At 41.2% G+C, this 18,066-nt stretch overlaps 1 protein-coding gene across 2 annotated transcripts; it reads right to left on the bottom strand.

Moving 5' to 3' along the window:
• Positions 1-359: 359 nt before the first annotated feature.
• On the bottom strand, positions 360-9,248 carry SNRPB (small nuclear ribonucleoprotein polypeptides B and B1). 2 transcript variants are annotated; one of them, XM_055544379.1, is made up of 7 exons: positions 9,091-9,248; positions 6,238-6,389; positions 4,421-4,532; positions 2,678-2,830; positions 1,812-1,950; positions 1,357-1,482; positions 360-664 (listed from the first exon to the last, which is right to left on the bottom strand). In XM_055544379.1, the coding sequence occupies exons 1-7, from the start codon at positions 9,091-9,093 to the stop codon at positions 654-656; spliced, it is 696 nt and encodes a 231-aa protein (XP_055400354.1). In that variant the 5' UTR covers positions 9,094-9,248; the 3' UTR covers positions 360-653. The 2 variants fall into 2 exon arrangements, with proteins under 2 accessions (XP_055400354.1, XP_055400353.1); XM_055544378.1 differs by having other exon boundaries at positions 360-520.
• Between the last annotated feature and the right edge of the window lie 8,818 nt (positions 9,249-18,066).

The raw sequence follows: 18,066 nt of genomic DNA, 5'->3' as shown, positions 1-18,066 counted from the left end.
TGCCAACTTTCAACTTTAAGATGGAATTGTAAATTTAGTTTCTAAAGAAAATAAAGTGCTGCTTAAGAAGTTATCTTGATTAGTGCCTTCCAAAGAGGATATACCAATTCACAATCCTCACCAATACAGTATTAAAGTTAACAAGATGATTTTTGCCAGTATAACAGGTGAAAATGTCTGCTTAAAGTCCAATTTTGTAATTCTCTTGAATGAGACTGTGCATCCCTGCAAATGAATACAGTATTTTACAAGGGAAATAGCTAAGGATTAGGGCTAGTTTTTCCAAGGCAACCCTTCTTGATTCTTATCAAGCACCCAATACATCAACAGTTTTTCTGAAAATAAACAAACATACTAGGTGCATTTGTAATATTCTCTTAAAGAGTTTATTATAAACTAGTGTCACGGGCCACAAGGAAGTAAAAGGACTATGTACAGCCTTACGGCAAACAGGCAGGGAGCTGAGGAGGGCCAAGATGAGCCTAGGGCCTTGGTGGGCGCATTCCCGGGGGAGGGGGCCCTGTAAGGGAAACCAGACAATCCGGTGAGACTCCTCGAACAACGGCTTAACAAACAAACAGGTGTGGTAACGTGGCCCTGGAGAATCGGGCCCAAGCCTCTGTGGAGCTACTTCCATAACTCTGTGGCCAAGGTCAAAGAAGGCCTGAAGTAAGAGTAAGAAGTTTAGTCAGTGCCTGATCTGCAACTCAAATCCCCACCCTACCCCAGCCTCCCACACCCGGCAGTTACCAAATGATCAGAGGGGTACTTCTCTGGGGCCATGGGCTCCTAAGCTTATAAAGCTCAGTAATGGAAAACTATAAATACAGTGATCAGCCAGTTTGGCCACGGGTTAACTTATAGGCCACTATGGCTTCACGAAAAGAACACTGGCCTGGACACTGAGCTCTCTATGGGCCTGTTTCTCACCTATAAAACAAAAGAACTGATCTGCATCAGCATTTCTCAAACTGGAGTTAAACAGATAATCCATAATAAATAATACAGCAAAGCCTAGAGTCCCTCCTTAATTAATAGCCATTCCCAAACCAAAGGGCCTAAGACCTTTCTTGGTCATGCAACAAAATGCACTATTTTACAGTGACCAGAGAATACTGCCTTAGATACTGGAAGTACTGTGTACAGGGAGGTTCTCACTATTCTAAGAGGGAGGTAAGGTCCATTTAAGAAATGCTTGTTCCCTCTTTCCTTTCTGAACAAAGCTGTCCTCTAAGTGTTCACTTCCCTAAACTTAAGGCATAAAAGCCAAGAAGGTATGATCAAAATCCAACCTTCTCTCCAATTCCCAACCCAATACGGCTCTAGGGAATCAATGCCGCTGCTACAGGCACTTACCTCGCATCCCTGGGGGAGGAGGCCGCATGCCCGGTGGCGGCATGCCCATAGGAGTTCCTCGTCCAGGTGGGATCCCCATTGGGGGACCCATGGGAGGCCTCATACCAGGAGGTGGGCCCATCATGCCTACAAGAGAAAAATCCCAAGAATACAGCTCAAGTGTCCATCATAGCAGGAAAAGTACAAAAGGTAGCAGGAAACGTACAAAACTGTTCACCACATTCTAAGACAGAGGGACCATTCCACCCTTCCAGTCCATCCTAGCACTAGGACTTGAGCCAGAGATAGAGCTCTTGTCTGGCTAGTTCCAAAGTCAGTCAACCAAGCTGGATTTCAGAGTAATCCTGCTTAATTACACAAACTCGTCATTAGTTTCAGTCAAGGTTATGTCTCATCATAAATCCAGCTAAGGCATCTTCTATCAATTAACAATGGACTCCTCCTGGGCTCCTCACCTGGAGGGGGTGCCCCTCGGCCCATGGGTGGTGGAGGACCTGCACGGCCAGGTGGGTACTGGGTTGGGGCCCCTGCAATACTGGCTGTGGCCGCAGCTGCAGCTGCTGCAACAGTACCTCTTCCTTGTGGGGTCATCACCTAGGAAGACACAGGAAAGAAGTTAGGCAGAACAGTACAGTGCAATGCAGTGCCCCTCTCTCCTCTCCAGCTCGGTAAAGAAACAGCAGACACCAAATCTGCTGAGCTACAACTCAAAGCATCAGACTTCCTATCAAAACCTATTATGCCAGAAGAGATCAAGTGTGATCTTAAGTTCAATTCCTGTTTTCCAGGCCTAAGTTAAGGATGCCCAATCCAAATTAGATAAGGCATTTGCATGCTCAAACAGGACTGACAATAGGTTGTAAAAGCTATAGTACAGCTGATCCTTGAACATGGTTTTAATCTGCCAGGGTCCACTTATACGCATTCTTCTCCCTAAATACATACTATGGTATTGTGTACAATCTTGGCTTGAATCCATGGACATAATGAGCCAACTGTAAAGTTATAAGTGAAAACTGCAGTTTTCACCTGCAGAGTTGGCATTCCTAACGCCCATATTGTGCAAGGGTCAAGATTTCAAATGTTGTCATGGAAATACTTTAATACAGTTGGTCAAAAACTTTTCATGCATCTCTTACAGCATCAACATAATGCATAATAGCAAGCTTTCCTTTTTGCTTGACTCTCTAACTGTGTATGAAGCACACTGAAATACTGATAGCTTGACAATCACAGCCTAGTTGGTCATTCTGGACTCAGATCTTCACTCTATCCTTTATTTTAATTACAGAAGCTGGTGCCCCTTCCTCCAACTCCTCACCTGTTGGGATGGACCACCAACCCCACGGACTGGCCCAGCAAGTCCTGCAGGAGCCTGAGGCATAGGAACCCCAGCTGGGATTCCTCTACCAGCAGCTCTGCCAATCCCTGGGCCCCCAGCAGCTCCAGCAAGTGGCACTCGGGCAATGCCAGTCTGAAAAATAAATATATATGTTAATATGCTTGTGGCCTAGAGAATAAGAAGTACACGTTGGAATATCGCTGCCAAGAGAACCCCTCAGATTTACCAGGCATCAAAACACCTTCTTATAAACACTATCCATTCCTGTTAACACCACTCCTCCTCCATCCAAGATTATATGCCTAGCTGGCTAAAAGAACTTAAGAGTTTTAAGTCAAGAGAAACACACACAACTCAACCAATATGCATTCCTATGAAAATTAAATAAACAAACAGCCAAGCCTCCACCCAAAAGGGTGTCTATGTTAGATCAGAGTTTTGACCTGACAAAGAGATGAGGTCTAGTCCCAGCTCTGATTCTCACTTGGTGGGTGATAGTGGGGATAGTGGGCAAGCAATCCCACCATTCTAGTACTGCTTCCTCATATGCCAATGAAGAGGTTTTAACAAAACTGGTTGTGGTCCTGAAGGTTTACAATTGGCTACATTAGAGTAGCAAATTCTACTGGAAATAGATAACAAAGCTATGAATAGGTCCACAGGCCTTGAATCAGAAACATGGTAACATCCTTTGTATATAAGAGTCTAAACAGAAGGAAAGAACTAGGATAAACTACTCTGCACTCACTTGAAAGTATCTTTAAGTCATTAACATGACTTTTGAATACAGCAACTGGAAAAATGTTTACAATGTTAAGTTAAAAAGCAGACTGATACATACCTATTACAAGTTAAAAAAAAAAAAAAAAACAAAAAAAACCCCAACATATATATATGGACAAAAATTAAAACAAGGTAACAAGATTATTCCTTTAACAAACAGTATCTTAAAACAAAAAAGGGAAAACAAATTTGGTTAGATTCTCTAAAGCCTCTTCTATTTCTAAAGGGAGGCTGATGTTAATGAACCAATACTGCTTGGAATCAAATGACAGATTCACCACTTTCCAGCTGTGCCACCGTGTGCAAGTTACTAAATTTCAATTTGCGTCATCTATAAAGTGGGAATAATCTATCTCAAAAGACTGTTACATGGATTAACTACTGAAGGGCTTGGCAAACAGCAGATGCTTAATTAAATATTAACTATTATTCTACAACTATACAAAAAATATACATGTATTCTATTGTTTGGAGTTACAATTTTTTATGGTCCAACTTCCATGCATTGGGGAAGGAAATGGCAACCCACTCCAGTGTTCTTGCCTGGAGAATCCCAGGGACGGGGGAGCCTGGTGGGCTGCCGTCTATGGGGTTGCACAGAGTCAGACACAACTGAAGTGACTTAGCAGCAGCAGCAGACTGTCATCACATTAAGAACTGACCCAGGACACCTTAAGTGCCTCTTCTATTGACTATGTACATCAACTAAGGAAAAGAGGACTTTAAAGTTACAAACCCTCAAATCCTAGTTCCTTACTTCTGACTTGCCAAGTAACCTCTTTAAGATTCTGGTTTATTATCTGTATAAGGGAAACAGAAACCAGAAGATACCTGTGAGTACTGCAATGCAACAGAGAATCCCACACGGGGCCCAGCCCAGCGTGGTACCTCCCTTGCACAAGGTTCCTGGCCTTGCACTGGCTCTCAGTTCCGACTTACATCTTTTGGAGGTGGTCCCTCTACTGTCATTGATACCAGGTTCTCTCCTCGAAGTAGCACGAGACCAAGGACTCGCTTCTCTTCTCTCTCTGCTTGTTTTGAGTTCTTTGGTCTAAAGACAGGTTTAGGAGAAGAAACAAAACAAAACAAAAAAGCATTAGAAAAAGGGTAAAGTTCATGTTCACCTACCTAGGGGCCCTCCAAGACTTGTTTTACACTAAATCTACTGACAGGCTAAACTTGTAACCTCCCCCCATCAGATGGTTGTGTCCCATGCCAAGAGAATGCACAGACCAAGAGACAGGACAAGAGTCAAGAAAGCCCAGCCCTGGCTCACTCACAAAGCCACTGGGAAAGCCTTTCCTCAGTCAACTCTTTGTTGCCATTACCCTTTTTCTTCCTTCAGCTTAAGGCCTTAACAATGTCAGGAAGGCAGTCGAAACAATTCCTCAAGTCAACTGAATCCCATTCACTCTACTTACATGCAGTATCCTTCTAGTATTAATTCAACCCCACAGAACTATAACTCTGTCTCTCACCTCCCATTAGAAATAGAAGCCATAAAGGAAAAGGTTGAGATTAGCTACATAGAAACTACACTGCTATCCTCAAAGAACAAAAACAAATCTCCAAATATCCACAAGCAGAAAAGGATGAGCAAAATATAAACAAGATAAGACTGGGAAAAAGTAATTGCAACAAGATAGGGAAAGGAAAGTCAAAGCCAATATCCTAAAATTAAAGGAAATACAAAATACCTTGATTTTTAAAAATTACTTAAAGGTTTCATTTTAATGATTTTTATATAAATTTTCTGTGGGTGGTCATTTTTTCCTCTTCTTTGAAACTTATCTATAGTTCTTATTTTTTAAAAAAAGCATGTACTGCCCTTTCACAATTTAAAAAAAAATCCTTTCTGGGTACCTTAAGTTTTTTCTCATATACTTCTATGTACTTTTAAAAAATATTTTCTAATGGGCACATTTTCATTACCAGAATAAAGTTAGTCTCATTTAAAAATGTTGGCCACTCTCTAACGTGCCCCTGGCACTCAGCCATCACTACCATTTTCTGTCCTATACTTCTTGACCTCATGCCACAAAGAAAACAAAAGTCCCAAAGAGAATCAAAGGGAATTAACAGCCACTGGCAACACACTATGGACACTCCAGTGGCAAAAGAGAACTGGATGGTCAAGGAAATTACATAACTTCTTTGGGCCTCAAGATGCCTTGACTGTAAAACAGAATGAAGCACTAGACCACATCTTTTACTAGGCTAGAAGCTTAAGATCTGTGAGTCCTAAGACAGGGGAATTATCTAACAAATTATGGGATTGTATTCTCCAATTGTTTCTATAAATGACAACAAAAATCACTGGCCCCAAACCCACAAGGGGAGTTGAGCACTTACCCTGAAGAGGGTCAGAGGCTTCTTAAAGCAGTTTCAGACCAGGCTGCACTGTGAGAGCCCTTTAGGCTACAGCTTTACAAATAGGCAATGAGGCCAGAAAATCAAGCTCTCCCCCCTTACACACCTGTGGGGAGAACATGAGAGCCCTTTACCCCAGTACCCAGGGGCACACAAAATCAGAGAAATAAAAAGCCTGGCAGCCCTCCTTACAACTTGTACTCTGCTAGAAGTAAAGAGCAAGACTAAGGACAGAGATTTAAGAAACTCTCCATTTTTAATCTGCCCTGTAAAACAGGAGAGCAAACTGAGAGGAACCAGCCAGCTAGTCACCACCTATCACTTGCCCCACCCACCCAATCCACTCCCCATCCACTCAACCCCTCCCCCAACAGCCCACTCCTTACTTGATCTTCCTGAACTCATCACAGTCACAGAGGATCAAATTCATATGCTTGTCAAACGCTTTAAAGGTGCCAATGAAGATACGGCCATCTTGCAGGATACACCTCATCCTGTAGTCAATGTGCTGCAGCATCTTGCTGCTCTTGCCCACAGTCTGCAAGGAGAAATCAGCAGGAATGAGACTCAGCTCTTTTGGACCCACAAAACTGTTGTCCTTCCTTAAAACTTCTGCTGCAGCCTTCTTTTATGTTTGTTTTTCTAAGTATTCTATCTTTCAACCACAGCCATTTCCTAGGAATTCTCTCACCTGTTTTCAAACCTGACCTGTTAGTCTCCCTTTCCGTAAAATCATCTTTTTATATAACAATTGCCTTTGTCTATGTTGTATATCTTTGTCTATGCTGTAGTCATGTATGGATGTGAGAGTTGGACTATAAAGAAAGCTGAGCGCCGAAGAATTGATGCTTTTGTACTGTGGTGTCAGAAAAGACTCGAGAGTCCCTTGGACAGCAAGATCCAACCAGTCCATCCTAAAGGAAATCAGTCCTGAATATTCATTGGAAGGACTGATGCTGAAGCTGAAACTCCAATACTTTGGCCACCTGATGTGAAGAACTGACTCATCTGAAAAGACCCTGATGCTGGGAAAGATTAAAGGTGGGAGAAGGGGACGACAGAGGATGAGATGGTTGCATGGCATCACCAACTCAATGGACATGAGTTTGAGTAAACTCCGGGAGTTGGTGATGGACAGGGAGGCCTGGTGTGCTGCAGGCCATGGGGTCACAAAGAGTTGGACACGACTGAGGGACTGAACTGGATTGAATGTTGTATATGTTTCAGAAGTGAGAGGGTAAGATGGCTCCAAACTACTGAAACCCATGCATATTAGAGACTAATGGCCATCTGCCACTGTGCAGATTACAGGTGACTCCAGTGCTGTGGAACACCACCATCCCTTAAAAAGACTGAGTTAGAAAACTAAAAAAAAAAAAAAAAAAAAAGACCTAATAAAAGAGCTGGAATGGGACTGGCACTAAGAACCCAATCAATGAAGAGCCTGTTATCAGAAAGGAGACAATCAGCTTAGAAGAGGAGAATGGAACCCCCAAATCAGTGATTTGTTAGTGTGTCTCCAAGACTACATTCAGAAACGTTAAAACTTCCTAGTAGTCAGAGTGCTAATGAGTTTGAACACATAATGAGACTATATAAGCTGCCATACTCCTTAACCCAACAACCTTTTCTGCTTCACAGCCTGGCTTCAAATGTAGTTGTGCTAAAATAGAGTATATAGACCTCACAAGAGGACTGTCAAGTGCCCTTGGCAGTTACATTTCTATGAATAAACAACCTGGCATTTGTTATATCAGCCTCCCATCAGTCTGACCAGTCCTAACTCATCCAAGAGCCTTTGAGGTACCAGGCACTGTGCTTGCTATTCAACTCTGTGAGGTTGGACAAACACAGGTTTTCTGAACCTACAAATGCATGGATCAGAATCTTGACTCCTGTCACCCTGGAGACTCAAGTTATGTGGTGCAGTTTCTTTTACATGACCATTTTAACCAAACTGTAATCACAGCTTCTAACCACTCGGGTCTGAACCTTCACAGTAACATTTACTGCTCCATTTGTCTTCTACAGCTAATTCGCACTGGGCGCTCACTGGCAGGCACTGCCACAAGCACTACTTATCTCATTTAATCCTTAAAATCAGACTTTACAGATGAGGTCACGAGGCTGTAAGAGGTTAAGCTGTGCTGAAAGCTAGTCAGCCTGAATCCAGTGCCTACTCTTCTAACCAACTCTCTAAACAACATCCTACTTCCGGTTCACCCAATATATAACAGCTACATAACAGTTATCTTTCTGAACACAAATAAGTACGTGTCCTTTTGCTTGTTAAAAATCCTTCAATGTCATCCCTTACCACCAACAAAATTAAATAGCATGTAAAGCCTTTAATAATCAGATTCCCGCCAATTCCTTCCACCCCCATTCTTCCCTTTCCCTCTAAGAACGTTCAACAATGCTACCCTTCACGCTTGGTCTTGCAGTCCTTCGGATCTATACCATTCTCTCCCATTTTCGCTGGGGGAAAGCCTGAGTCTTCTAGGACTCTGACAGGGATCACCGAGTCTAGAAAACATTCTTATCCCGCTCCCCGCCGTTACTTTTACTTAACGCTGAATTACCACTCCGAATTATGTTACCCGTGTCTCCAAATAAGAGTGAACGCGGTGAAGAAAGTAAACACTTCATTGTGTAGCCCAGGGCCTGAAAAGTCAGGCATACTCGAGCACAAATGTATGCTGAACAAAAGAGTTGAACTTTTCCTCCCCTCACTCATCCTCCGTTCCCTCCTCCCCATCTACCAGAATCAAGACTATTTCCTGCCACAAGTCCTTCCACGTCTTCCCGCAACTCCTCGGACCCTCACCCTTCCCAAGTCTGAGCCTCTCACCGGGTCTTCTCAGTCCTTCCACGGCGCTAGTGCCTGCTCAGAAGTCCCCCCCACCCCCCTACAAATATGCCGCCAAGTTTACTCAGCGCCTATGGGATCCCAAGCACTAAGGCCACAGCGGCTTGGAGAGCCCCAGCGCTAGCGTGGGCTAGAGGCACGAAGCGACTCTAGCCTCGGTCCCTTATTTCCAGCCTTCTCGCCACCCCCGCTCCCCCAGCGCCCAGTCCACCGAGGGACGACGGTGTGAATCTCCTACCCAGAAGGAGGCGCCGCGGCCCGGGCCTTCACCCTCTGAGCGGCCAACCCATAACCTCCTTCCCGGTTTATCACGATCCCCACCCCACAAGAGACTCAGGAGCTCCCGTGCTGCTGGTCTGCATCTCCTCACCATGGTGGCGGTTCTGATGGCTCGGATTCCCGCCGGATTCGCCTTCTCGGAGGCCTAGAAGCCCGCAGGCAACTCGCTTCCCGCCGCCGCTACCGGAAATACAACCGCGGGCAAAATGGGGTCGGGCAGAAAGCTGCTTCCGGTCCCGGACTTGGGCCTTGAGTTCCGGCCGAGGCGCTGAGTTATGAGCTTAGAGCAGGGCGGAGCTTTGGGCGGTGCTATCTTCGGTTCCTCTTTGTTGGACAGCTTCCTAGCTTCAGTCGGTACTAGACCTGCTCCTCTTCACCCTCACTACCCATTCTCCCGCGTCACAGCCCGTTAACTTTCGGTCCTCATCTCCCAGCACTTTATCCCGGCTGTCTTGTCTACAGGACTTTCTTGGTAGTTCAGCTGGTAAAGAATCTGCCTGTAATGCAGGAGACCCCTGTTTGATTCCTTGGTCGGGAAGATCCCCTGGAGAAGGGATGGGCTACTCACTCCGATATTCTGGCCTGGAGAATTCCATGGACTGTATCAGTCCATGGAGTCGCAGAGTCAGACACCACTGGGCGACTTTCACTTTCATCTCTTGTCTACAGCCACAGTCCCTGCTTTTCCGTGAACTTACTCGACCTGCTTCTGCTCAGCACCTTTGCATGTGCTGTTGCCTCTGCCTAGAATGCTAACTCACCTTCATGAATTAAGCTCAAGTAACGTTTTCCCACTGAGGGCTTTCCTGGCCGTCTTTTTCTAAAACTGAAACCTTCCCACCCATCCCTGTTTTACTAACATCTTTCTCCTTAACACTGATTGCTAACATACTGCATGTGTGTTATTTTATCCCTCCGCATTAGAATGTGAGTTCAAAGAATATGAATTTTTCTTTGTGCATTGTTCATTGCTGTAGTGCCTAGAAGAACACTGCTTAGCACAAAACAAGGGCTTAATAAATATTTGAATGAATGAATTTATCAGTCAATCCCATCCAGTCCCATGACTTTTTTTCAATAATAACCTTTACTAAAATGTCCTAACACACACACACAAAATGTATTTCCAATGCATTACAGAAAATATGACCATTCAGGTAAAGACATAAAAAAGAAAATTAATATTTTAATTTTTTTACATTTTGAATTTCCATAAATTTTTTTTGTAAGTTTTAGATTTGGACAAAATCTGTACTTTAGTTAATAATACTGTATCACATGATAATTTTCTTGTTTTTTGGCAACATAATATTTATTTATATATTCAGAATTGAATTAGAAGTGTCAAGCCTAATTCAAATTTTTTTAATCACTAAGATAATAAACTTTTTAGACTTTTTTTCTAGACGCCAAAATACATGGCAGTATTTCAGAATTTTAAGTGAATATAAATTAGAAGTCTAGCATTCTATTCAGACTAAGTTAAACAAGTGGAATCAAAATGTCAAATTTTTTATTTAGGCAAAAATTCACAAGTTTTCTAAAATATGTATATATTATATTATACATACTATTAATATATATTTATGTATACAAAAGCTTTTCTACTATGCGTGGTAAAGTCTTGAGAAAGAATGTCAAAAAAAAAAAAGAGAGAGAGAGAAATTGGAAAACATAAACTAAAAGAAATGGGAGCACCAAATATGAAATAGAAAAAGTGAAACAAACTAGATAAAAGAAAAAATAATCATATAGTCCACTTGTTTTTAAACATGGCTACTCATTAGAAACACATCTGGAGCTGTGAAGGAAAAAGAGCAATACCTGGGCATTTGTATTTTTCAAAAAATTCCAAGATAATTGTGACATGCATCTTGATTTTAAAAAGTGACTACAGGTTTTTCTATTAAATGGTACTTTTACTGATACAGAATTCTACTATTTTCTGTTGACTAATCATGATGCAATTATTGTATTAAGCAAAAATCACAATAGTAGAAGACGTTTATCAGTTTTCACAATCAGTAGCCAGACAAAAAATAAAAGATTATTGCAATTACAAGCCATAATGGAAACATGATTAACCTAATACCAAATAATTACATCCAGTTTGGAGGGTTAGGTAGAGTGATGTGGGATTGTATATTTGTGTCATACATGTATTTCTGAGTAAGTCTGTACATATAAAATTTACATATCACTTATGAAGTTTGTAAATTTCATTTATAAGCAGGTGAGTGATTTTGAGCTTGATTTCACATACATTGACTAATTTAGATCAGCTATACTCTAACTCTTAGCAAGGAGAGATAAGAAAGCCTCCCTCGGCAATCAATGCAAAGAAATAGAGGAAAACAAAAGAATGGGAAAGACTAGAGATCTCTTCAAGAAATTAGAGATACCAAGGGAACATTTCATGCAAAGATGGATTCGATACAGGACAGAAATGGTATGGACCTAACAGAAGCAGAAGATATTAAGAAGAGGTGGCAAGAATACACAGAAGAACTGTACAAAAAAGATCTTCACGACCCAGATAATCACGATGTTGTGATCACTCACCTAGAGCCAGACATCCTGGAATGTGAAGTCAGTGGGCCTTAGAAAGCATCACTACAAACAAAGCTAGTGGAGGTGATGGAATTCCAGTTGAGCCATTTCAAATCCTGGGAAATGATGCTGTGAAAGTGCTGCACTCAATAGGCTACCAAATTTGGAAGACTCAGCAGTGGCCACAGGACTGGAAAAGGTTAGTTTTCATTCAAATCCCAAAGAATGCTCAAACTACCACACAATTGCGCTCATCTCACATGCTAGTAAAGTAATGCTCCAAATTCTCCAAGCCAGGCTTCAGCAATATGTGAACCGTGAACCAGATGTTCACGGTTTTAGATGTTCAAAACCGTGATGTTCAAGCTGGTTTTAGAAAAGGCAGAAGAACCAGAGATCAAATTGCCAACATCCGCTGGATCATGGAAAAAAGAAGAGAGTTCCAGAAAAACATCTATTTCTGCTTTATTGACTATGCCAAAGCCTTTGACTGTGTGGATCACAATAAACTGTGGAAAATTCTCAAAGAGATGGGAATACCAGACCACCTGACCTGCCTTTTGAGAAACCTGTATACAGGTCAGGAAGCAACAGTTGAAACTAGAGATGGAACAACAGACGGGTTCCAAATAGGAAAAGGAGTACGTCAAGGCTGTATATTGTCACCCTGCTTATTTAACTTCTATGCAGAGTACATCATGAGAAACGCTGGACTGAAAGAAACACAAGCTGGAATCAAGATTGCCGGGAGAAATATCAATAACCTCAGATATGCAGATGACACCACCCTTATGGCAGAAAGTGAAGAGGAACTAAAAAGCCTCTTGATGAAAGTGAAAGAGGAGAGTGAAAAAGTTGGCTTAAAGCTCAACATTCAGAAAACGAATAGCCAAAGCGATCTTGAGAAAGAAGAATGGAACTGGAGGAATCAACCTACCTGACTTCAGGCTCTACTACAAAGCCACAGTTATCAAGACAGTATGGTACTGGCACAAAGACAGAAATATAGATCAATGGAACAAAATAGAAAGCCCAGAGATAAATCCACGCACATATGGACACCTTATCTTTGACAAAGGAGGCAAGGATATACAATGGATTAAAGACAATCTCTTTAACAAGTGGTGCTGGGAACTCTGGTCAACCACTTGTAAAAGAATGAAACTAGAACACTTTCTAACACCATACACAAAAATAAACTCAAAATGGATTAAAGATCTAAACGTAAGACCAGAAACTATAAAACTCCTAGAGGAGAACATAGGCAAAACACTCTCCGACATACATCACAGCAGGATCCTCTATGACCCACCTCCCAGAATATTGGAAATAAAAGCAAAAATAAACAAATGGGACCTAATTAACCTTAAAAGCTTCTGCACATCAAAGGAAACTATTAGCAAGGTGAAAAGACAGCCTTCAGAATGGGAGAAGATAATAGCAAATGAAGCAACTGACAAACAACTAATCTCGAGAATATACAAGCAACTCCTACAGCTCAACTCCAGAAAAATAAATGACCCAATCAAAAAATGGGCCAAAGAACTAAATAGACATTTCTCCAAAGAAGACATACAGATGGCTAACAAACACATGAAAAGATGCTCAACATCACTCATTATCAGAGAAATGCAAATCAAAACCACTATGAGGTACCATTTCACACCAGTCAGAATGGCTGCGATCCAAAAGTCTACAAGTAATAAATGCTGGAGAGGGTGTGGAGAAAAGGGAACCCTCTTACACTGTTGGTGGGAATGCAAACTAGTACAGCCACTATGGAGAACAGTGTGGAGATTCCTTAAAAAACTGGAAATAGACCTGCCTTATGATCCAGCAATCCCACTGCTGGGCATACACACTGAGGAAACCAGAAGGGAAAGAGACACGAGTACCCCAATGTTCATCGCAGCACTGTTTATAATAGCCAGGACATGGAAGCAACCTAGATGTCCATCAGCAGATGAATGGATAAGAAAGCTGTGGTACATATACACAATGGAGTATTATTCAGCCATTAAAAAGAATACATTTGAATCAGTTCTAATGAGGTGGATGAAACTGGAGCCTATTATACAGAGTGAAGTAAGCCAGAAAGAAAAACACCAATACAGTATACTAACGCATATATATGGAATTTAGAAAGATGGTAACAATAACCCTGTGTACGAGACAGCAAAAGAGACACTGATGTATAGAACAGTCTTATGGACTCTGTGGGAGAGGGAGAGGGTGGGAAGATTTGGGAGAATGGCATTGAAACATGTAAAAATATCATGTATGAAATGAGTCGCCAGTCCAGGTTCGATGCATGATACTGGATGCTTGGGGCTGGTGCACTGGGACGACCCAGAGGGATGGAATGGGGAGGGAGGAGGGAGGAGGGTTCAGGATGGGGAACACATGTATACCTGTGGCGGATTCATTTTGATATTTGGCAAAACTAATACAGTTATGTAAAGTTTAAAAATAAAAAAAATAAAAAATAAAAAAAAATAAAATAAAAAAAAAAAAAAGAAAACGAAGATCATGGCAGCCAGTCCCATCACTTCATGGCAAATAGATGGGGAAACAGTGGAAACAGTGTCAGACTTTATATTTTGGGGCTCCAAAATCACTGCAGATGGTGATTGCAGCCATGAAATTAAAAGACGCTTACTCCTTGGAAGGAAAGTTATGACCAACCTAGATAGCATATTGAAAAGCAGAGACATTACTTTGCCAACAAAGGTCCGTCTAGTCAAAGCTATGGTTTTTCCAGTGGTCATGTATGGATGCGAGAGTTGGACTGTGAAGAAAGCTGAGTGCCGAAGAATGGATGCTTTTGAACTGTGATGTTGGAGAAGACTCTTGAGAGTCCCTTGGACTGCAAGGAGGTCCAACCAGTCCATTCTAAAGGAGATCAGTCCTGGGTGTTCTTTAGAAGGACTGATGCTAAAGCTGAAACTCCAGTACTTTGGCCACCTCATGCGAAGAGTTGACTCATTGGAAAAGACTCTGATGCTGGGAGGGATTGGGGGCAGAAGGAGAAGGAGACGACCAAGGATGAGATGGCTGGATGGTATCACCAACTTGATGGACATGAGTTTGGGTGAACTCTGGGAGTTGGTGATGGGCAGGGAGGCCTGGCGTGCTGCAATTCATGGGGTCGCAAAGAGTCAGACACGACTGAGAGACTGAAATGAACTGAATACTCTAACTGCCTAAGAAGTTACAGTTACTCTGGAAAACAATGTCTGATCCTGAGCTTGTATTTATTAATATGTTGCTTAATTTTGACTAAATACACTGTAACTCACCTTAAGGAGAAGGGAACTGGGAAGATTACTGATTGGCTCTGGTTCCAGTAGTTTTGTTGGCACCCCGTTAAAAGTACTTGTGAATGTAAGGACTTGTCTTCTGCAGGGAAAAGTAGCAACTTAAGACTATGGGACAAGGGGCACATATATAGCAGAATATGGGGACAGTCACTAGCAGCACAAGTTGACACTAGACTCTGGATCTTAAATGGGGACTCAGCATCTGGAAGAGGGATAGGGACTCAGGCTCTGGGGCCAGCAGTGAGTTCTCATCCTCTGGAGAGAAAGGCACACTGCCTCTCAGGTGAGAGCTGGGGACTGCCTGTGGAGCCAAAGTCCAGACTCAGCCTCTAGAAGGAGGAGTATGGGCCTAACCTCTAATGAGAGCTCTGAGGACCTAGCTTCTGGATGGAGAAGCAGAGACCGACCCAGATGAGAGAAGCAGGATGTAGTCTCTGTGGCATCAGGTGACCTCTGCAGCCAAAACTGGGGTTCAGCCTCTGTAAGGGGATGTGTGGACCTAGCCAGTAGGGCATGTGGTGGGAACTTAGCCTCTAGATGGAGAAGTGGGGTCTTTAACTTCTGGTGTGGGGAGTGGGGTCTTAGCTTCTGAAATGGGAGAGTAGGACTGAGTTTCTGGAGCTGAAATATGGACTCAGCCTCTGGAGGGGGACAGAGAGCTGAAATTTTGGCAGCAGTCAAATCAGCTTCCGTCTGTCATGAGGAAAAGAGTGGCCTTTGTGCCAGGCCTGAGGAGCTCCCCCTGGTGACTGAGGGAAGCAGGAAATTTTGAGATCAATGTGTTTTCTGAGCTTGTTTGCATACATAAAATTTACAAAGTACTTCTGAAGCTGTTTGAAATGAATGAATGATTTTTATCTTGATTTCACATAAACTCTTAGATACACTCTAAGTTATCCCAAGAAGATCCTTTTGATTACACTTGAGTGTGTACTAGTTTTAATATATCAACTGTTAAATATGAGTATCTCTAAGGAGCAATAAGAAATTTCATTTGAAATAAATGAGTGATTTTGAGCTTGATTTCACCTACAATGCTTAGAATTGACTATATTTACTCTGATTCCTCACAAGGTAAATTAAAGAATAATGACATATTCCCTAATACTGCTTGCTGCTGCTGCTGCTAACTCGCCTCAGTCGTGTCCGACTCTGTGCAACCCCATAGACAGCAGCCCACCAGGCTCCCCCGTCCCTAGGATTCTCCAGGCAAGAACACCGGAGTGGGTTGCCATTTCCCTCTCCAATGCATGAAAGTGAAAAGTGAAAGTGAAGTAGCTCAGTCGCGTCCGACTCTTAGCGACCCCATGGACTGCAGCCCACCAGGCTCCTTGGCCCATGGGATTCTCCAGGCAAGAGCACTGGAGTGGGTTGCCATTGCCTTCTCCTCTAATACTGCTTAGATTTCTCTAAATTAGTTCTACCTCATTCTTATTTGCTCTCTCTCACCATTAGAAATTTCCTTAGAGGGCAATGTCTGATTCTTAGATTGTTTATAAACATACTGTTTGTAGGCATACTGTTTATTTGTACACATAGGGTAGTTTCATCTTTATTTTCACTAACTCAACATAATAAGGAACTTTTGATTTATATAAGTAAAAGTGTATGATTAACACACTACTTAATCTACTTAATTTGCTATAAATTAATCTTAATTTGCTTTAATTTGCACAAAAATAGTACTTTTGAGTGATGATGTGTTTCTGAACTTATTTGCACATAAAAATATTTTTTTCTTAATTTTTTTCTAAATATATATATTTTTTATTGAAGTATAGTTGGCTTACAGTGTTTCAGATGCACAAGATGATTCTATTATACATATACACATATATTATTTTTGAAATTATTTTCCATTACAGGTTATTATAAGATATTGGCTATGGTTCCCTTTGTTATACAGTAAACCTTTCTTTTTGTTGCATATCTATTTTTAGTTAGAAATCTAGCATTCTATTCATACTAAGTCAAACAAGTGGAATCAAAATGTCATAAATTTTTTTCGTTAGGCAAAAATTCATAAATTTTCTAATATATATATTATACATGTTATTTATATATATATGTATACAAAAGCTTTTCTACTACACTTGATGAAGGCTTAAGAAAGAACACTTTAAAAAAAAGAAGAGATGGAGAAAATGAAAAACAAACTAAATGAAATGGAAGCACTGAATATGAAATAGAAAAAGTGAAACAAACTAGATAAAAGTAAAAGATCAGCATATAGTCCAATTGTTTTTAAACATGACTGCTCATTACAAACATATTTGAAGCTCTGGTGGAAAAAAAAGCAATACCTGGGCATTTGTAGTTTTCAAAAAATTCCAAGATAATTGATATGCGTCTGGATTTTCAAAAGTGACTACAGGTTTTTCTGTTCAATGGTAATTTTTGTGATATAGGGTTCTATTATTTTTCTGTTGACCAATCATGACACAATGGTATTAAGTGAATAATAGTTACATAATCACAATATAAAAGATGTTTATCTGTTTTCACAATCAATAGCCAGACAAAAAATAAAAGATAATTACAATTGCAAGCCATAATGGGAACATGATTAACCTAACTATAAAATAATTACATACAGTTTGGTGGGTCAAGCAGAGTGATGTGGTAAGTGCATACATTCACATGTTTTCATCTGCCCAGCCAGTCTGTATCTTTTGGTTGGTGAATTTAATCCATTTTCATTTAAGGTAATTATAGATATGTGTGATCCTATTACCATTTTCTTAATTGTTTTGTGTTTATTTTCTGTAGGTCTTTTCCTTCTCTTGCATTTTCTGCTTAGAAAATTTCCTTTAGCATTTGTTGTAAAGCTGGTTTGGTGGCACTGGATTCTCTTAACTTTTGATTGTCAGGAAAACTTTTGATTTCTCTATCAAATATGAATTAAGAGTCTCAGTAGAGTATTCTTTGTTGTAGGTTCTTCCCTTTCATCACTTTAAATATATTGTGCCATTCCCTTCTGGCTTGTAGAGTTTCTGTTGATAAATCAGCTGATAGCTTTATGGAAGTTCCCTTGTATGTTTTCTTTTTTTTTTTTTTTCCTTGTTGTTTTTAATATTTTATCTTGGTCTTTAATTTTGTCAGTTTGATTACTATGTATATCTATGTGTTCCTTCTTGTTTTTATTCTGCCTGGGACTCTGTGTGTCCTGGACTTTTTTGACTATTTCCTTTTCCAGG

The sequence above is a fragment of the Bubalus kerabau genome, chromosome 13, assembly GCF_029407905.1.
Source record: "Bubalus kerabau isolate K-KA32 ecotype Philippines breed swamp buffalo chromosome 13, PCC_UOA_SB_1v2, whole genome shotgun sequence".
Classification (NCBI taxonomy): Eukaryota; Metazoa; Chordata; class Mammalia; order Artiodactyla; family Bovidae; genus Bubalus; species Bubalus kerabau.
Note: the sequence above shows the minus strand (reverse complement) of the source record. Positions and strands in the feature narration are given on the sequence as shown.

Bases quoted from the DNA above. Each gene is read 5' to 3' on its own strand.
- SNRPB (XM_055544378.1), bottom strand. The intron at 4,533-6,237 runs GTAAGGAGTGGG...ACCTGTCTTTAG, and splicing joins GATGAGTTCAGGAAGATCAA to ACCAAAGAACTCAAAACAAG. The intron at 2,831-4,420 runs GTAAGTCGGAAC...TTTATTTTTCAG, and splicing joins AGGGACCACCTCCAAAAGAT to ACTGGCATTGCCCGAGTGCC.